At 37.6% G+C, this 20,473-nt stretch overlaps 3 protein-coding genes across 5 annotated transcripts in view; 1 reads left to right on the top strand and 2 right to left on the bottom strand.

The window, feature by feature from the left end:
• LOC107674706 (phosphoribosyl pyrophosphate synthase-associated protein 2-like) overlaps nt 1-3,221 on the top strand; it is a 10,366-nt gene extending 7,145 nt beyond the window's left edge. For all 3 annotated transcript variants that reach the window (XM_016468786.1, XM_016468787.1, XM_016468788.1), the window contains exons 8-11: nt 1,767-1,915; nt 2,002-2,072; nt 2,445-2,591; nt 2,676-3,221. In XM_016468786.1, coding sequence (XP_016324272.1) covers nt 1,767-1,915; nt 2,002-2,072; nt 2,445-2,591; nt 2,676-2,834 — 526 coding nt within the window. In that variant the 3' untranslated portion in view covers nt 2,835-3,221. The remainder of the gene's footprint in view (nt 1-1,766; nt 1,916-2,001; nt 2,073-2,444; nt 2,592-2,675) is intronic.
• A 3,398-nt stretch (nt 3,222-6,619) lies between these two features.
• LOC107674738 (uncharacterized) lies at nt 6,620-13,009 on the bottom strand. Its single transcript, XM_016468831.1, has 5 exons — nt 12,534-13,009; nt 11,510-11,677; nt 10,406-10,530; nt 7,226-10,274; nt 6,620-7,120 (listed from the first exon to the last, which is right to left on the bottom strand). The coding sequence occupies exons 1-5, from the start codon at nt 12,990-12,992 to the stop codon at nt 6,659-6,661; spliced, it is 4,263 nt and encodes a 1,420-aa protein (XP_016324317.1). The 5' UTR covers nt 12,993-13,009; the 3' UTR covers nt 6,620-6,658.
• Nucleotides 13,010-15,769: 2,760 nt separating this feature from the next.
• Nucleotides 15,770-20,473, bottom strand: part of LOC107674739 (GRB2-related adapter protein-like) — an 11,049-nt gene continuing 6,345 nt past the window's right edge. The window contains exons 4-5 of the mRNA XM_016468832.1: nt 16,333-16,501; nt 15,770-16,181 (exon numbers count right to left, since the gene is read on the bottom strand). Of these exons, the coding sequence (XP_016324318.1) occupies nt 16,002-16,181; nt 16,333-16,501 (349 nt within the window). The 3' untranslated portion in view covers nt 15,770-16,001. The remainder of the gene's footprint in view (nt 16,182-16,332; nt 16,502-20,473) is intronic.

Genomic DNA, 20,473 nt, shown 5'->3' with positions numbered 1-20,473 from the left:
GACAATCGCAGCTTCTGCCTAATCGCGATTTATCGCCTTTGCGATTTAATTTCGATTAATTGTGCAGCCCTACATGTCAGTAGTTTAGCTATGTTGACTGAAACAAAAGTAGTAAAAGATCCACAGACCTAAGGAATAGATACTTGAAGGAATGATTTACTAGTCAAGTGTCCATTCTGTAGTGAGAATATAATATTAAAATACCTTTGCAACTTGACCTATTATCCTTTCCCACCAAATTCCTCACCGAGATCTCTGTATGCATTGGGTGGCGCTGTGTAAACATGATGTTGAGTTGGTGAGAGATGTTGATGTGAGCTTTTAGATGCTTCCAACTGTCAGTATTTCAGTTCTTACTGGTATACAGTGGGTATAGAAAAGAATCATCACCCTTTAAAATAATCACATTGTGTTGCTTTGCAGCCTGAAATGCCTGTCCAAGTAACCCCCCAAAAAAAAACAAGACTTTGTAAAAGAGCATAATAGGACCCCTTTGAAGGGGATGGGGGGTGATTCTTTTTACGCACTGTATTTGTTTTGTTTTTTTCAGTCATGCATCCCACAGGATAAAATTCTCCTTCAAGTTTGAAAGTAAATGAGAAACTTCGTGAGAATTGCACTTATCAGATGGTTATCGGTATTCTTGTGCCGGCAGAGTATGTTTTCTCTACAGACGGCATGGTAGGCCGTTGGTTTGAAAAAAGACTGACACTAAAACTGCAGTGGCCTTTATGTAGACACAGAGTGTGTATGTGTGTGTTGCCCTGATGGCAGCAGCGTGCTTTTCTAGAGTAAACTGATTGTACTTGTCTATGTAAACCAAGTGTAAATGTGTTGTTTTCATTAGCGTAGGTTGATACAGTTAGATAATTTTTAAATCATTTTTGATGTAGCATTTGCAAATAAAACATTCATACATGTATTCAGATTTCTAAATATAAATTTCAGGTGAATACTTATTTTTCAACAAATACTTATTTTAATTTCAGTTGTTAATGTGAAATTGTTTTATGTAAGACAGTGGTTCTCAACTTCCAGGGGTTCCCAAAGTCTTCAAATTATTTACATTTATTTTTATTAACAAAATCTTAATCTTAAATAAAACAGTAAGGTTACATTTGTAAACTATATTTAATGCATTAACTAACATCAAATAACAATGAGCAATACATTGTTACAGTATTTTTACAGTCTTTGTTAACGTTAATTAATAAAAATACAATTGTTCATTGTTAGTCCATGTTAGCTCAGGTCCATTAAATAACATTAATAGATATAACATTTGATTTGAATCATGTATTAGTAAATGTTGGAATCAATCAACATTTAACTAAGATTAATAAATGCTTTAGAAGTATTTTTCAATGCTAATTAATTTAGTTATCTACTGTTAACAAATGAAACATTATTGTAAAGTGTTACAAAAAAGAAAAAACTAAAACAGATTAGATATTGAAGGCTTTTGAAAACTGTCTTGGACAAAGGTGTGCCTCGGAACAGTTGAGAACCACTGATTACTTGGAACTGCGCCTTCCTCTCTGATTAACAGGATTTAGAGTAATGTTTTCAGCAGAATGCAGATGTATACAGATACACAGCATCTTAAATGACCTTTGTCAGATGCTCTCACTAATGTTCTAGTTAGTGTTAGTTCTCTAATTTTGATTGTGCAACCAGATTGATGTGGGGTTGTGGGTGTCAAAACAGCTCCATGGAGCCACATGGCAAAAACACTGAAAATAAGTTCTTTATCTGTACTTTCACAGGGCCCAGTCGTTTGCTGAAAGGTTGCGGCTGGGCATCGCTGTGATCCACGGTGAAGCCCAGGACGCTGAATCTGACCTGGTGGATGGACGTCATTCCCCTCCCGCTGTCAAAAACATCGGCGCCATCCATCCAAGCCTAGAGATACCATGTAAGAATCTCATCTCAGAGAGCTCACTCAGTCTGATTTATTGTTTTCCATCCTATTCCCTATTATCTTTTTTTTTTCTTGTACAGTGCTAATTCCCAAAGAAAAACCCCCAATAACTGTGGTCGGAGATGTAGGTGGACGAATTGCCATCATAGTGGTGAGTTCAAGATGATTTGAATGTCTTCAGGACAGTGTTATTTTAGTATCACTGATGTACTAGTATAGTTTTTGTTAATACTTTGAATTAGATTTTATTTTCTTTCTTTTCTTTTTTTTTGTAATTTTGTTGTGTTTGTTCAATTTTTATTATTTTTTTTGTAGTTAGTTACATTTCAGTTATTTTAGTACGTTAGTTTAAACTAAATGAGAAATGTTGCCAACTATATATTTTTACATTTTTATTTTAAGTAAAAAAAAATTTCAAATGTTTTTTTTATGGTTCTAGTTTTAGTTAATAATAGCTTTGTTCAAGGTGCTATTTTAAAATCATCCCTCTTCTAATCCGTTTATTTTATTTTATTTTTTAAAGGATGACATCATTGACGATGTTGACAGTTTTCTAGCAGCAGCCGAAACACTGAAAGAAAGAGGCGCTTACAAGATCTTTGTCATGGCTACACATGGAATCCTCTCCTCAGATGCCCCTCGGCTAATAGAGGAGTCTGCCATAGATGAGGTCATCAAAGCTTCATTTTAATTTGAGGTTCAGAATTATGAGTTTTTTCCACGAGTACTGATTTTGTGATGTCTTTCTATACAGGTGGTTGTCACCAACACCATTCCACACGAGATCCAAAAACTCCAGTGTCCCAAGATCAAGACAGTGGATATCAGCATGATCCTGTCAGAAGCCATTCACCGCATCCACAATGGAGAATCCATGTCTTACCTGTTCCGTAATATTGGCATGGATGACTAACAGGCTCTTGTACAGTCAGTCATATCGTGCGCAGAGGTCAAGACATTTTCTGTCCCTATTGTATCATTACCAGTTTTTCCTTTAACTCCATAACTCCTTCTCCTTGTTGTATGTGTTATATTTTGAAAAAATAACTGCGCTCAAAGAACCAGGATGTTCTGTAATGCTTTGTGAGTTCAGTGCCCTAAAATGCTGATGTTCAGAGGATTGAAGTGCTGGGATACTCCACCTCTTGATCAGAAATATTGGCACTTTTATTTAAGCTTTGAAGTACCAGATTTAAAAGAAAAGAAGGACCACTGGATGTTAAAATTATGTCTTCAGTTCTTTTAATCGTAGATCTGCTCTATTTGCCTTTTTATTTTTATTTATTTTTTTATTTAATTATTAGAGAATGAACAACTCCATTGTGTGGCCAACAATGACAAAATGTTACCATAAATGAAATCTATGCTGTGACATATCAGTGTCAGTGCCTCATGACTTTGTGCAATTATTGTGCCACTAGTTTCTGTGTATTTGTGTAGTAATGCTGGGTAGTACTGATGTTTAAATCAATAATTATTTTGTTCGAAGCAAATTAGATGCAAGGTACATTTTTAGACTTCAATATAGCACGTAAAATCTATAAAGCTTAATGTACTTGATTGAATGTGTTTTCCTGCTAGATTCTTCTACTAACACTTCAACATGAGTTTATATTTATTTTTGCCAATAACAGGATTATGGAAGTATCTTTGCCTCATAAATGTGGTCATAGTGGCCAGAGTTTCTAAATATCTTGCCTCTGAGAACTTGACTTGTCAATTACCAAATGAAATGCAGGGTTTTTGTTATGTAACTAATATTTCAGACTTTTGTATTTATTGACAGCACTTGATGACAATGAATAAACGATTTAAAGACTAACTGATATCATACGTGTGCATTGTTTAATTAATGATCCTCCCTTTTCTTGGGCCGGCTAAGATTAGATTGACAACCATGTTGTCAGAACTAGGTTTCCCAGTTGTACCATGCTAGCCATGCCATTTTAGACTTAATGCACATGCTGTTCACTGGATTTGAGATCTTTGTAATGTTGGATGAGCGAAGTTTACTTCAAAGTTCACCAAAATAATTAGCCAACAGAGGGCAGTCAACACTTCACAGAACCCCCTGTCCACCTCTACAGTATGTTAGCAACACCAAGGTCAGGAGTACACAAACTATATAAGTTTATTAGCCTTAGAGAAAATCCTCTCCCAAATGCATAAATTATGCTGGGGAATTTGATTGGCAGTTCCCTAATCTAGTGTTAACTTAGATTTGCATACTGTTCTCAAACGGTTTCGTCAGAGTAAAGGAAAATAAAAGAGTGAGGTTTTTAACGTTTATTAAAAGATATTCCATACAGTTCTATTCATTTCATTAAATGGCACAGATAAACTGCAGTGAGTTAGAAACTCAAGACTTTTTCTGTTTGCATAATGATTCTATAACCCTGAGGGCAGAAAATACTTCTGACATGGATATGGCAAAGACTGCTTCAGCAAAAAGTTCTGTGATGGAAAGTACCACTCTACAAAGCTTAAGATGTATGACCTACGAAATCTTGCTGCTAGTTTCACAAGTTAAAATCCTCTACTATTTCTTCTTTTCCTGCAAATACTTCTTATAAAGATATTTTTAACTGAAGCGGGGCAGCAAACGATTGTTCTCTATGTCTGTATTTAGTACATGGCCAGTCTTGTGTTGCCCACAAATGCTTGCTCAGACCTAACTTTAAAGGGATTGTTCATCCAAAAATGAAAATTCTGCTATTATTTACTCACCCTCATGTTATTACAAACCTGTATGACTTTATACATTCTGTGGAATATAAAAGGTTAAATATTGAAAAATATCTGTGATTGCACTGTTAATTTAAACATGATTGTGGGTGAATTATCACTTTAAGGGAATCAAAACTGTATAGTTAGGAAAACGAAATGTAACTGCATGTCACTGTGCATAGTGAAGCGCACATTAAACTGCCTGGAACACATTATGATCATGAACAATTATAAGTGTTCTTATTTTGGGTGTACGGTATGGTGATGCTCTTCTTTATGAAATTACATTTCAAATGGGCCCATTGACACTTGAATTTGCTTGCTGCTGCTGATATGACCATTATTTGCCTGCTCTGAAAGCATAAAACTTACACAGACATTACTGGAAGGACATTTAGATCACTAATCTAACTTCCATGTAAATCACCCAGCACTTCCTAGATCTTTGAGTGAGTGAAGTGGCCAAGTATGGTGACCCATACTCGGAATTTGTGCTCTGCATTTAACCCATCCAAGTGCACACACCCACCGTGAACACACACCCGGAGCAGTGGCCATATTGCTGTGGTGCCCGGGGAACAGTTGGGGGTTCGGTGCCTTGCTGAAGGGTCTCACCTCAGTCGTGGTATTGAGGGTGGAAGAGAGCGCTGATTATTCACTCCCCACACCGACAATTCCTGCCGGACCTGAGACTCGACCCCGCAACCTTCGGGTTACAAGTCCGACTGCCCCACAGTCGTGGTCTGTAACACTATAGTATGCCTAAAGAGAGACGAGCTGTCAAAAGAAGCAAATTAGTGAGAAAATAATTTTAAGACTGCCTGAAATTAAAGTTAAAATCAGTCAATGTCAGTCTAAACTATTATTCACTTCTTCTGTTGAATGTTAATTTGTTTACAACAAGAAGGTCTATATTACCTGGAGAAAGCTATCTGTTAGAATTAGCATCCTATTCATCTCAATAGTAGTTGCGTGTTTAGTTCAGAGGCCAGTTAGATAAAATACTTAGACTAGTCTTACAAGTTTGTCATTGAATTTTTTTTCTTTAAGATTGGTCATTTTATTTTATAAGTTGGTTACATAAAACTTAAATCGGTCTAATATGAACCCGAAAAATAAAACTCATTACCCTACACTAGTCACACTAGTTCTTAACACAGAGGCTAAGTTTATGCAGCTGGCCCCAGAACACCATCAGAAATAGGTATGTGATTGGAATTCTGCCATATTTACAGACCTGGACACAACTCTTTCACTTGACCCGTGAACGATATGTGATTAATTCTGGAATCACATCCTGACAAAGATGATTAGCTGAAGACACCACAAGATCACTCACAGTCCCAAGCCACTTAAAAATAACTTAAAAAGTAGCCAGACTGAGTGCGGGTTTGGTGTGTGATTAGGTTAAATTCTGTTTGAAGTTGTTCCGATAAGTAGCAACAATGGTAAAACATCTTTATATAATAAAAAAGGAGAATAAAGTACACCTGTAATCAAGTGAAGTATGGAAGGTCTATTTTAATAATTCAATAAATGTAATTTTACAAGCATACAGTCTAGTCTTTGAGTGTCTGACCTTCATCTAAATGAGTGGACAGCACCCATGTCCAGTGTTTTCTTTAGTATACCATTTAGCCTAAGTCAACCCATAAAAGAATCGGGAAATAATGTGTTAGGCAAATGGTGAACTGTGACGATTTAATGAGACCCATAATTGATCATTTACATCAAGCTGAATGGAAAAATGAATAATTTACATATTAATAGCTTTAAGGACAATCATAAAGCTTTATCGAAAAGTCTGTGCCTGCAATTTACATAAACATTAGGTTTAGAAAAACCTATTTGTATTGGGAATCCTATGTTAACTTTCTGCTGGCTAATTGGAAGAAATAAAGCATAGTTTTATGTGAGATCAACTCACATAGTTCAATAAGAGTCCAATAAAAATATTAAATACTAAAATAATCCAGTGGCCTTCAGTATACAACAGTTTGTTGCATTGTACTATTTGCTTGGCGGAGACCCTTTAATCGCCTGCTTCTTTACTTGTGCTGGACAGGAAATCCCAGAAGAACAACAACTATACTTTGTTAGGGACGCAGAACGTTTCCTGGAAACGTTTGGCTGGTCTGACTGCCCGATCTTAGGTGCAGTCAGCTGGACCTGTGGCAGTTTTAAGGGAGAGGTGGGACCATTTGGTGTAGGCACTGTGCAAGGGGGTCTCTGGAGAATTTGTGTTGACCTAACTGGAGCAACTCTTCCTGGGGACAGTTTTTCAGGAGATGGAGGTGATGTAACGCTAGGCTTATTCTGCCCCAGTGGTTTTCCAAGTGGGTGTCTATGCATGCCAGCTTTAGGAGCTCGAAGCCCAAATGAGCGATTGCTAGTGTCTGCTTTGCTGATGGGCAACTTAGTTAACCCTCCTCTAGCTTGAATAGGAATTCTGGATGATGCTTGACGTGGTTGCTAGGATGAAAAACAGAACATTAATTAATTATATTTTTCTTAATCCAGTTCTCCAAATTGTTTTCAAACTAGTTAGTACTTGGTAGTACAGTAAGATATTCTTACCTTCCTAACCAGACACTCCAGCTTGGGTTTTGCCTCTGGCAGGTTCTTGTTCATCTGATTTGTACAAATATGTTCCCCTTCTTGTTTCTCATCAGTCAGAGCTGTCGGGTGACATGTTTCCTTTCTATGCCTACTGTAAACATCATGACCCAGCTTATTCTCTTTAGATTTTCTATCATTTATAGTCTTTGGTTCTATAGGCTTAGTTTTGCTCATCTTTGTTTCTTTGCTCAGTGCAGCTCTTGGTCTTACGGGATCAGAATTGTTCAACTCTGTCTCTTGGAAGTCAGAATCCTCTAATATCAGCAGCTCAATGGTTTCAAACTGTTCAGGCAGTTTCTCTTGAGGATTGTGCTCCTCAGATTTTCTCTTTAGCACTGCTGGACTGACCTCATCGTTCTGCAGTTTTAAATGCTCATTCACATGCTCTTCAGATTTCAGGTTGAGTGGATGATCTGATCCAGAATCTAAATCAGTCAATGGGTTTTGCAGTTCCTCACTCTTAGGCAACTCTATGGACTTTGTTACCTTGGTCTTCTCTGGAATTACAGGAGTTACATCAGTTTTATCTTGCAGTACTGAGCTCCTAAATTCACTGTCTGTTGCCAACTGTGGGATAGCATTTACTTCTGAAGCTTTGACCATTAAATCTGGACTTTCCCCAGACTGTGAGTCCTGTAGTGGCGGTTGAAGTCTCTGAGTAATAGTCTCAGCTAACTGAATAGATTGTCCCTTACATATTGAATCTAGACTTACCTCAGGTTGTATGTCCTGCAGTGGTGGTTTTGCAGTTTTCTCAGCTAACTTTGCAGATTGTCCCTCACACTTTACATCTTGACTTACTTGAGACTCTAAGTCCTGTAGTTGTGGTTCTGAATCTTTCTCAGCTAACAGTACAGACTTTTCCTCACATAATACATCCAGACTTTCATCAAGTTGTATGTCCTGTAGTGGTTCTTTTTTAGGTTGCTCAGATGCTAAATCTGGACTTACCTTAAGTTGTAAGTCTTGCATTGGTGCTTTTTCAACTTTCTCAGCTAATTCTACAGAGTCTTCCTTGGACTGTATCTTTAAAACCTTCAGAGATGCACTTATCTCATGCTCTTGCAAAAAGTTACTCATCAATTTGTTCTCTACTACTGGCTCTGATGTAACTTCAGACTCTTGTAGTTGTCTGTTAACTTTCTCATCCAGTTGAGTTTGGGCATTATCTTCAGACTTTAAAACTGCCTGGTGATTGTCAGCTGTCATCTCTAGTATGTGTTGAAATTTGAGCTGCTCCTGTCCAAAATGCATTTTAGGCTCATCATTTTCTTTTGTGTTCTGACCGCTGAGCTCAGATAGTTTCTCATTTTCCAGGACAGGCTTCAGTACTTGTAGTCGTTCATTCAGACTTAATGTCTCCACTGAGCTTGGTTTCACTTCATGATCTATACCATCAATTTCTGACTTCAAACTCACTGTATCACTGCTCTCAAAGTATTCATCTGAAGTTGAAGATAAGTTGAAGCAACCATTAGGAATCTGTGAGAAATAGCAGGTTTCACTATCTTTGACTGGTAGTTTACTATCATTTATTATGGTACCTTTGTCTCTTTTTTGAGCAAAGGTGGTTTTCGAAGTTGCAGCTGTTGTTTTGAAGTCTGCAGATAAGAAATTGAAAACAATACTGCAATATGTTTTTAAAAGTTTTGGAATAAACAAGGTCTGTTTATTATCCAAATCTGTACTCTCTTGAGCTGGGGATGAATTTGAACAAGGAACTTCCTGCTCTTGTTGATCATTTTTGATTGAATTATGCAAAGATTCTGGTGTATTTTTAGGCAGAAAGACATCTCCTACAGACCTAAAGTCAGCCACAGGGCTAAAACACTCATAGAATTCATCAGACAATGAAGAGATGCTGGAGTCACAGTTAGACGCCTGTGTACCATTCCAGCCATTTTGGTTTGTGTCTGGTTTTGTATCTCTATGGTCATGAGTGGCAACATCATTTATGACTTGGTCATCTTGGCTTTGCTTAACAGAAGGGGTTTCTGAGATTGCAAATGATTCATGATGACTTTTGTTGGACAACGCTGATGATGATGATTTCAAATCAAGATCCTCTGAGGTTTGGGCAGGACATTTTAGAGGTTGTAGAGTATCCAGAGCTTGCTTTGTATCTGTCTCATCTTGAGCGAAAGATAAAATTCTATTGGGAAAGTCTTTTTCCATATTTATGTTTTTTCTCTGCAAAGATATAGAGTCCAGCTCTTTTTCCATCACACATAGTTCCTCTTTATGTACTTTATTACAGGCAAGCACATGCACTGTTTCCGGCTTCTCCAAAGGTGAGATAAGATTCTCACTCTGGCTGCTTCTTTGATGTTGATTTTGATCAAAATACTTCTGCGCTTCACCTGATGTTTGCTTCTGAACTGGAGCTTCAGGATCAGAGGGAGTTTGGGATATGGGTCCAGGACAATCCCTCAGAGATAAAGACTCCTTTGGCTCATGAAGAGGATTCTTGAATCGGATGGCTTGAGACACTTCAAAGAGTTCTGAACGCATTAGGTGAGCTTGCAGTGGCTTGTTGGAGTCTCTTATGTTAATAAAACCAATGACATCACTCGGCGGGTCAGGATCGGGCCAGGTCGGCACATAATTGATCATGTTTGCCTTTTCCAGGTTGAGCAGTCCCGGGTGAACCGGTGGCACCACTGGTGTGTCTTTAATTTGTTTGATGACTTCTGTCAGATTCTTGGAAGTGCTGTTCTTGGCTCTTGTCTGGTCAGATACAGGTCCGTTGGTAGTGAAAGCGCAGTTGGAGACAAGAGTGTATTTTGGGTTAATACGCTTGAGTGCTGTGGTGGCGGAGGGAAGTAGAGTGGATACTGCTTGAGGGAGGAACTCAGGTTCAGGCTCACTGCTTAGATTAATCTTGCTCAGACACACTCCATTAGACATCACATACATGTCCTGAAACAATGAGTCAAATGTGTCGACTGCTTGGCCAGTGAGAACCGTGATGAGATTTCTGTCCAGTCTAGAGGCAGACCATGTGAAACTGAAAGTAACGAACACATTGTTAATTGTAATAATTACTTTAATTAATGCATTTATGGATGTATTTAGAATGTACTAGAATCAATAATTAGGTTGAGCCTAATCTTGTAAAACTGGGTTGACCAGACTTACCTATATGACCCTGAGACTGCTTTGTCTCCATCAATAAACATGAACTTCTGGCTTTGGTTTCCACACACTCTCTTTGAGGATCGACTGAAAAATTCTGCCCCTCTGATGCTGCGCACTCTCATGTTCTGATGGAAAAACAAAGTTTAATATGTTTAACTAATGTGTGGATGAAAAAAAGAGATGATTCTTTCCTGCCTGGAGGAATGAGAAACCAATTAAATTTATCTATCAACAGGGTTTTATGTGTACCAAGAGAGTTAATTGACAGGATTAATAACCAAAGATGACCTATTAAGAGTCTGCAAATGCCTTTTATTTTTAAGACATCGATTCTGACACACTCTGTTTATGCCAGTGAACCTGGCCCAGCAAAGCGGGTGACTTGAGTTCATCAATAATAGTCTATTAGTATACTATCATTAGAAAGTAACCACATCATATGTCACATATATATGTTTTCACACATTTGTGCATTGATGGTAATCTGAAACTACACTGCTCTGAGCCTGTTGTGGTCATCCAGTCTTAATCACTATTCACACATATTCAGTATTTAGATTATCTTTTTGTGGGGAACCAGAGCTGTTTACCATCCACCAAGTTTCTGTGGTGCCTTTAGGTGATACACAGACAGAAGCTAATATCTCTATTCAGGTCAAGTGATTATAAAGTTCTATAATCTAAATTTATTGTAGTAAATACACTTCTAATATTTTATAGATTTGTAAAAAAAAAAAACGTTTTTTATTGTATATAAACACTACATGCATTTAATTTCTTTCTAACAAATCCCTTGCCATCACTGATAGGGTTTAAGATTCTATGCCATTTCAAAAATGTGTTGCAAAACTATCTATCATCAGCAGAACTCTGTTTCTGTCTCTAAACAAAAGTGACAAGAGTCTTAAGTGCTCACAGTTGCCTCAGGATGTTTGGAAAATTAGACTTTCTGATTTGGAGTACTGCATGTTCGAAAAGTTCTCTCTCAGTAAATTGCTTCTGCTCATTATACTGCAGGCTTTTAATAACCTGATGGTTCTTTTCTGCTAATAAATCATCTTAAATTGCAAATCAAATTAGTTTATAGTATTAATTGTGACATGCCTTTAGGTGTCCAGTGTGCATGCCTGCTTTCTCACACATTCTCAGGAAGTGCTTCACTCCGGTGGTCTCCAACATAATGTACACAGAAACCTTCCGCTTGTAGCTTGCATCCAGGAGATCTTTGAAAATGTCAATATCTGTGAACAAGTCCATGACAATTGCAATAACCTGCAAAGGTACAGGTATTAATGAAAACACAAGAACTTGGTAGCAAACAAAACTGTGATATCTGTCAAAAACATACTGACAATGATAATGCATGTAAATAAAACTGTGCACACAGATGAAAAAAATTGGTCATCCTTGAAAAACGAATTCCAAGTAATTAGAACGGCAGATCTGGAAAAGTGCATTGTACAATGTGAGGACTATTCAAACAAATATGTGTGTGTGGGGGTAATATAATTTCAATTTACAAATTATATTATCAGCATAATAATTTGTGTGCATCAAACAATCCACAGAATTCGAAAGGGTCTTTTACTTTTATGCAGCAGTATTCAAGCTGTATGAACTTTTTGAAAAACCTGATGATCATTTCCTCCAGCATGATTAAAACATTTTCAAAAGAGGATTTTGAGCTTCAATGGAAGAGATCTGATCTTTTGTAAGGTCCATGATATTTAATTTACATTTTTCAAGATCTGAAAACTTTCATGTTTTAATTAGTTTATTTAAATTATATGTATAATATAAAAAAAAAAGAAAAGAATTATAGGCATCTATATATTTTCCCATTTTACTTTCTAATTCTAAAAGTCCAAAGTTCCAGCAGTGCCCAGCCCTACACTCTCAGAAAAAAAGGTACAAAAGCTGTCACTAATATATGTACCTTTAAGGTACTAATATGTGTCCTTTAGGGGTAAATAAGGCAGTGTAGACTGTTCTTATAGTGTAGACTGTTTTATGAGCTTGAGAACACGTGCAGCTCTCTACACACGACTAAGGACTGGTCTGTCTTATTCACCAGAGGTGAGTTACGACAAAAATCACAAAATCCTAATAATATACATTCATTCCCTACCTTTTGTGCTTGGGAGATCATTTTTCTAACGACCTCTTTAATATGTGACTGACCCTCATAAGGAGGCTGAGTGTACACTTGAACACGAGTCACTCCGCGGTAGGACGCCCGGTCCGGCCACCCGATGTCCAGCAGTGGGATCGAGCGGTCCGAGCGGTCAGGCCAGTACTGAAGGGAAATCTCTTCCCCATCACTGTCTCCGAGCAGTTCAGCATTATAGTCAGGGGAACCCGGGCTATACACCTCCACAGTGTTGAGAATGCTCTCAAGTTCAAGGTCTGATAGAAAGCAGCGGATGTTGTTTGTTTGGATGTAGTCCTCATAGGCGTCCTGTCCGTCATGTATGAGTGTTTCCAGTGTGAGTCTCTGCTCCTCGCTGTAGAAGAACCCTGGCTTGGACTCGTTGGTGCGCAAGTTGATGTGATTGTCATCAAGGCACTGAACCTGTGACAGTGCCATTACTTGAGCTCAGCGGTATTTTTTAACAGCATTCAAATGGATTTGCGTATAATTGTCAAGTTTAGTTCAACTATTTTAACCGACAAGCTATTATACACAAAAGACACACGCGTACAGTGTAAGATCCGGTTGACTCGCTCCTGCTCATCAGTTAATCCTGTCAAGAGTAGCCTACTACAGTAGTGTGTGTGTGTTCACGCACAGATGCAAGAGCAGGTAAACATGCACACCTCAATCACGTGACTCTCTATCACCTAATGTTAAGAGAAACCCAGCAAACTTTACGGTGTTATTCAGTGTGAGTATATACGCCGTTTAGTAGTGGGGACGTTTTGAAAGCCAGTTTGAAGGTAAATGAGCAGATATTTCGTGCTAGACGTTTAAATTATGTATAAGTTAATGCATAATACTTCATTTTAGAATTGTTTCGTTTTGTAATGGTGAAAAATGACCCAGAAAGGCGGTGTTTTAGCATTTCAGAGCTCACTGCTCTAAAACCTGTGGTTTTAAAAACATTGAAGAAGTAGATATTAAACAGCTGTCAATACATACTTATCAAGAAAGTAATTAGTATTTGGATTCTAATATGTGTTAAAGGCACAATATGTAAGATTTTTTTTTATTAAAATATCCAAAAACCACTAGAACAGTGTTATATATTTTGCTGACTTGTGTACTTACATTATCCCAAATGTTTCGAAGAATGTTTAAATCCAGAGAAATAAGCAATTTTAACTAGTGACACGCACCGTGTCCATAGTGTCATTGTGTCGCCTGCCAATGACGTCATAACCCCTCGTTTAATATGTTGTGCGTTTTAATAGACCGGTGACGACCACACAGAGTAGCATTATAACAGAACTTTCAAATGTATCTAGTATGATAAAACAGCGCTGCTTTTTTCCCCCACATACGCACGACCGGAAGGAGCGGAAGTGGTCGACTGTGGCATAATAAAAGCTCCGCTGCTTTCGAGCCGTGTGTCGCGCTCGTTCAGCGGCCTCGTTTCGCTTTGACGGCTTTCAGCCTCACCCTGCTTCATTCTACTACGTTAATAAATCATAAGCTCATCCATGAACATGATTTCTGCCCGAGTCCCGTCGGATTGCTTCGGCTGTGGGGATGAAGAGGACAGCTCCCATGATTCCACACTCAGTCACGGCGTCATCAAACTACGCCTTTGTCTGTTTGTTTATTTTGAATACGCGCCCTCTAGCAGTGAAAAGTTACATATTGTGCCTTTAATTGTGATATGTAACAGTTTTTTTTACATTTTCTTAAAAGTTCCTAAAAGTGTCCAACAGCCACATGAAGTCTTTTGAATTAGACAACTTTTTTTTTTTTTAAAGAACCAACCACAAAAATAGTTTTCACAATTGAGGTGACTGTGTGTAATTTATGCTGTAAAATATTAAAGTAGCCACATATTTACTAATAAACCTTAAAGCAGTAGTTCACTTCCAGAGTAAAAAAATCCTGATAATTTACTCATGTTATCCAAGATGTTCATGTCTTTTTGTCCTCAGTTGAAAAGAAATTAAGGTTTTTGATGAAAACATTCCAGGATTTTTCTCCATATAATGGACTTCAATGGGGACCAACGAGTTGAAGGTCCAAATTGCAGTTTCAATGCAGCTTCAAAGGGCTCTACATGATCCCAGCCGAGGAATAAGGGTCTTAATCTAGAGAAAGGATCTGCCATTTTCTTAAAAAAATAAAAATAAAAATACTTTTTAACCACAAATGCTCGTCTTTCACCAGCTCGACTTCATGCATTACGTAGTCACGTTGGAGAGGTCACGTGTGATGTAGGCAGAAGTACCGACCCAGTGTTTACAAAGCAAACATGCAAAGAAAGTCAAATGCCCTTTACAAACAGACGAAGAGCTAACTGCGCGTGACCTTTCCAACGTGAATACGTCATGCATGATCTGTGGACACGCATCGTGTAGCTAGTGCAAGACGAGCATTTGTGGTTAAAAAGTATACACTTTTTTTTTTTTTAGAAAATGACCGATCGTTTCTCTAGATAAGACCCTTATTCCTCGGCTGGGATCGTGTAGAGCCCTTTGAAGCTGCATTGAAACTGCAATTTGGACCTTCAACTCGTTGGTCCCCATTGAGTCCATTATATGGAGAAAAATCCTGGAATGTTTTTTTCAAAAACCTTAATTTCTTTGCGACTGAAGACAAAAAGGCATGAACATCTTGTATGACATGGGGTGAGTACATTATCAGGACATTTTTATTCTGGAAGTGAACTGCTCCTTTAAAGCAATATTCTAAAATCGAATTTGAAATTCCAGAGGGAATCCATGGCTGAAAAAAAAAAACGAATTCCTTTTTTGGATTTGGAGTTTTTGGATTCAGTTGTACTTTGCAGCACATCAGAATGTCAAATAATGAAAGATTAAATATTCCGGAATGAGCTTTATAATTTCGTGACAAGTTTAGTCATTTCCTGGTTTGACCCAATAGCCATATTATGCTCTAACTGAAGATTATTGACATGTACACACTATTGTGTTAATATTCATCTATTTTCAGTCATCATAATGGTAACATTTACATAATCAAAAGAAAATAAGACAACAACAGTTATGAACAATATATACACAGAAAAAAAAGTGTAATAAATATAGCAATTGATTAAAAAAAAGGATCCAAATTTGTAAGCAAAGTGCAGCGAAAAGATTGTATTAATACAGTTCAAAATCTCCTTTTGCATTTTAATGCTCCAAAGTATGCTTGGAGTTTTTTTTTTTTTTTTGTATAATGGTGCGTGATAATTTAGGGCGTTTGGCATAAAAAGCTGACAGGTGTCATTTTAGTGTGAAGAGCATGATTATGTTTTAGTAACTGTGGCTAGATAAGTTCATTTCTGCCTGATTGCTTGTTCCAAAGTCATTTTCAAACTTAGCTTGATCATTCACGTCGTATTAAACCAATAAATGATGCTAACAATCGACTACTGATATTTACAAACAGTGTTGTTATTGTCCTTCAGAGTCAGTGATAGGTGGGCTGGACGTACTCAGGGGGGAAAAAGCCCACAAGGCCACGACAACGACCTTTCCAGCGCTGAGAATCGGAGCAGTCCAGCAGGTCTATGACATCACCCCGCAGGAAGTGCAGCTGGGAGTTGTGCTCTGGATTGAAGTCAAACAGGGCTTGTGCTTGATGGGGTCTCTGATGGGAAACAATAACAGACAAAGGTCATTATTGTTGTGCCTGCCTTTACATTTTCTACATTTAGGTCCATTTTGATATCATACATTAATTATGAAATTATAATTGCTGTTGTCAAAAAGTACAGCCGTATTTGTAAGTGTTGTCTCACCTTTAGTGTATGTTCTGTGTCCCTCAGAAAAACAGTCCTTTCCTTTGCTATGCTGTTGGTCTTGTAGAAGTCCACAAGCTGGTTTAAGGAAGGAAAGATCTCCTCCCAAACAAAGTAATAGCCATCTCTGTCCTTTAGCACCTTGAAATGCTGGACATGATCCCCATAGCTGCCAGAGGAGACAGAAATTCAGAATAAGCACACAGCACTACAGAATATCAGAGTACTTACAAAATAAGCCCTCTAGGATTTCATATATATATATATATATATATATATATATTCAGTTTTAGTCATTTTAATGCTTAATGTAAACTTATTTTATTTCAGTTAGTTGCCAATCAATGCAACATTTATTAAATCAAATTTTTTAGATTTTATTTCAGTGTTATTTCAATAATGATCTGCCATGCTTGTGTTCAGATTGTAGATGGAAACTATGTATGTCAGAACAAAGGATCTTCAACATTCCGTTTATTGCTTGCAGTTCCGTTGTGCCACAAAACAAAATTACTTTAAAAATGTATACAATTCATTGCAATGGAAATATCAAACAAATTGGCAATTCTTAAAAAAAAGCACACACACACACTTTTAAACGAAAACATTTCACAGAAAGAATTTGCTGGTTTTTGAATCACGAAAGGTTAAAAACATCCTCTTTTTACATTTTAGGATCTGTAAACAGCTATACTTAATGCAGGCCAAACATTTCACAACAATTAGTCAGCATGTCTTCCAAATAAAGTTTTGATGTTTCTTTAGTTGTATTAGGGTAGAGGCTCTGTAAATGTTATTTTCAAAGTACTGTTAACATTTAAATAATTCAGTGTTTGAAACAGCAACATTTCTTTCAACTGTATTTCTTTCGAGGGCCTGTCCTGAAATATCAAGATAAGATATCTTGATATTTCAGAGTAAAGTAGATAATACATATCTCTCTGCTTTCTGTAGGGCAGCAATAATAAAATCAATTTGTCACTCAGTTTACCTGAAAACCAAGTGCCAAGGCTGGCTCATTTTTAGAAAGTGAAAACCGTAGAGCTTGCATTTCAATAAACCTAAAAGCTTGTGACTGTCAATGTGAAATACTGTACTTCCTCAAAAGATTCCTGAAAGTCAGATGGTAGATGCTTCATCATGCAGTGCTATTTATAGGCTGATTAAACTAGTCACAAGCACATTCTTGAATTGAGTCACAAATGAGGTTGTTTTAACAGAAATAAAGTCTAGCAGTCCACTTTGACGGCTTGAAGGTTTCTGTGCATGATATGCTGCTGGTGATGGGGTTTAGGGCATGGGTGAGGACAGAAGCTGTAATTAAATATAGACGTGCATGATTTGGTGATTCATCAGCAAAACCTGTCATTTCTCTCAGCCGTCAGTGTCATTAACAATGACCTACATTCAGTGCTTAGACCTTCAAAGCTGTTGTGGTTTGTAGCAAGGCAGGTACATCTTGCATGTGTCGAGGTAACAGCAAATGGCTGAGGTACGTTGCATTACTGCTGTAACAAAGCTGTTTCTTTTGAATCACTGTGAATGACAGTTTAATCATTTTATCTAGTGAACAGCCCAGTGGAATCTTTAGCTCCCCAATGCAGGATTACCTGCTTGCTGGCATTCTCTCCTTTCATTGAAGATGACTGGCAGGCCAAAATACTCTGCTTTGTTATCATTAGCAACATAATAAAACCACTTGGTGAGAAAGAAAAAATACATAGGTTGTTCTGGATGGTTACTAATGTGTTGCTAGGTGGTTGCTAGGGTGTTATGGGTGGTTGCTTATCCCTGCAAGTCTTGTGACTGCTGAAGTGTTGCTAGATTGCTCTGGGAACTTTCTAGGGCATTGCTAGATTTTTATGGTTGGCCAGACAAAAAAAAGTCCAATCACTTAGAAATAAACTAGCACATCTTTTTTCAACAAGACCCACTTTTAAGCTATTATGCATGTATGTATGTATTAAAAAATGTGAAATACAAGTTACACTTGAAGACTTTAATACTTAGGATTAGGGGTTTGGAAAGAATTGCAAAGAAATGTACATACAATAGGGCATATACTTTACTATATGCACAGAAGGATGTCATTGCATGGTCATTTAAACCATCTAAACTTGGTTTTGTGGATAAGTCAGTCAGTGCCCCACTTTAAGATGGAGCAGATGGTTCAATAGACATTTCACAGCTGAGTTACCTTCACCAATCTTCATTCGGCCAAGTGGAGTGACAAGACCTGTGGCACAGGGCCAGAGGAGATACACAGCACCTCCTTTGTACACACTCAGAAAAAAGGTACAAATGTCACTGGGGCGGTACCCCGAGGTCAGGACCAGTTCTAGACATTTGGAGGCCCTAGACAAAATTAATGTTGAAGGCCCCCCACCCCCAATAAAAAGCACTTAAAAAAATATGATTCCTGATGATTTCATTTTATTTTTTGTATATTTTTACTTTTACAGTACCGGTCAAAAGTTTGGACACATTACTATTTTTAATGTTTTTGAAAGTCTCATATGCTCATCAAGCCTGGATTTATTTGATCAAAAATACAGAAAATATTGTGAAATATTATTACAATTTAAAATAATGGTTTTCTATTTTACTATAGCCTACTTGACAATATAATCTATTTCTGTGATGCAAAGCTGAATTTTCTTCAGCCATTACTGCTCCAGTCTTCAGTGTCACATGACCCCTCAGAAATCATTCTAATATGCTGATTTATTATCAATGTTAGAAACAGTTGTGCTGCTTAATATCTATTTTATAACCTGTGATACTTCTTTCAGGATTATTTGATAATTTAAAAAAAAAGGAAATTACAATATAAGTCTTCACTACCACTAATTATCAATTTAACACATCCTTGCTCAATATTACTGTTTTTGTCTGTTTTTGATCAAATAAATGCAGGCTTGATGAGCATCACAGACTTAAAAATAGAAATGTGTCCAAACTTTTGACAGGTAGGCCTACTGTATGTACATATTAATCAAACTTAATCTTTATCTAAGGCAGAAAAGAAGTTAATTTCTACTCAGCCGAAACTGAAATTAAGCATTAAATTAGAACAGTAATGTGATCATCAGCAGAATTTAGAAGATACACACATCTGAGGTCCTTTTTTGAAACAAAACAAAAAAATCTAGTGCGTTTGCTTTTTTGACGTCTGGGCGCTCTTTTAAACTCATAATAAAGTGGTGAATGATCAGTCCAGAAATGACGCTGATCGACACAACAAGTTCATATTTTATTATAATACATTGCAATCACTCCAAAACAGATGACGACAACTCACACACCTGCATTAGGAGCTAATGCCGGGTTCAGACTACACAATATTTTTGTCGGTCATGATAGTCACTGTGTCAGATTACACGATTTTGACTCCTAAAATCTTGTGCTGTCGTGGACAAGAAACATGTCAGACTACACGTTGCTTCCCGACCATTCATCGCGTGCCGTCTTTAACGACGGTCGTGATGTCATCGAGAAGGCGGAACTAGCGACTGACTTCCGAAAACAAGAGTGTAAACATTGCTGAAGCGCTTCCGCTATAGTTCGCCAGCATTTTTCTTTCTTTGTTCTGTCGTGGTAGTCCCTCGATGACACATCATACAGGCAGGAGTACTGTTGCCACAGCTCCACGAACCTTTCCTCCATCTCATAATTCCACCAAGCAGCACCATCATCTCTCTTTCGTTTTGCCATGTTTGAAACCTGTGTATGAAAGAGCTTCTGTGCTGCTATTGGTCAACGTCACCAATGTGACAGAACTCATCGTGGACGATGGAAAAAAAATTAAACATGCTAGTCTTTCTGTCGTGAAGCACTGACACACTACACGTGCTGAAACTATGGAATCTTACGTCCTGACGCCCATTGTCGTTTAAGCCCGGTTCAGACTACACGATTTTAGTCCGATTTTGCCACGATTTGCTTGACGTAGGGTGTCGTGGGGATTCGTAAATGAAAATGGGCGTCTGGACGCAACATTTCATCGTTTCAGCACGTGTAGTGTGTCATAGTGGACGACAACCGATTCCGCGTCTGCGATGCTTCATGACATCACGACAGAAAGACTAGCATGTTTAATTTTTTTTCCGTCGTCCACGACGAGTTCTGTCACATTGGTGAC

This window comes from Sinocyclocheilus anshuiensis, unplaced genomic scaffold (assembly GCF_001515605.1).
Source record: "Sinocyclocheilus anshuiensis isolate Anshui unplaced genomic scaffold, SAMN03320099.WGS_v1.1 scaffold152, whole genome shotgun sequence".
Classification (NCBI taxonomy): domain Eukaryota; kingdom Metazoa; phylum Chordata; class Actinopteri; order Cypriniformes; family Cyprinidae; genus Sinocyclocheilus; species Sinocyclocheilus anshuiensis.
The sequence above is the reverse complement of the archived record's forward strand: the minus strand, read 5'-3'. Positions and strand labels throughout refer to the sequence as shown.

Excerpts from the sequence above, each read along its gene's own strand:
- LOC107674738 (XM_016468831.1), bottom strand. The coding sequence starts at position 12,992 with ATGGCACTGTCACAGGTTCAGTGCCTTGATGACAATCACATCAACTTG. Across the intron at positions 11,678-12,533 it reads TGATCTCCCAAGCACAAAAG|GTTATTGCAATTGTCATGGA; the intron begins GTAGGGAATGAA and ends GTACCTTTGCAG. Across the intron at positions 10,275-10,405 it reads GCAGTCTCAGGGTCATATAG|TTTCACATGGTCTGCCTCTA; the intron begins GTAAGTCTGGTC and ends CGTTACTTTCAG.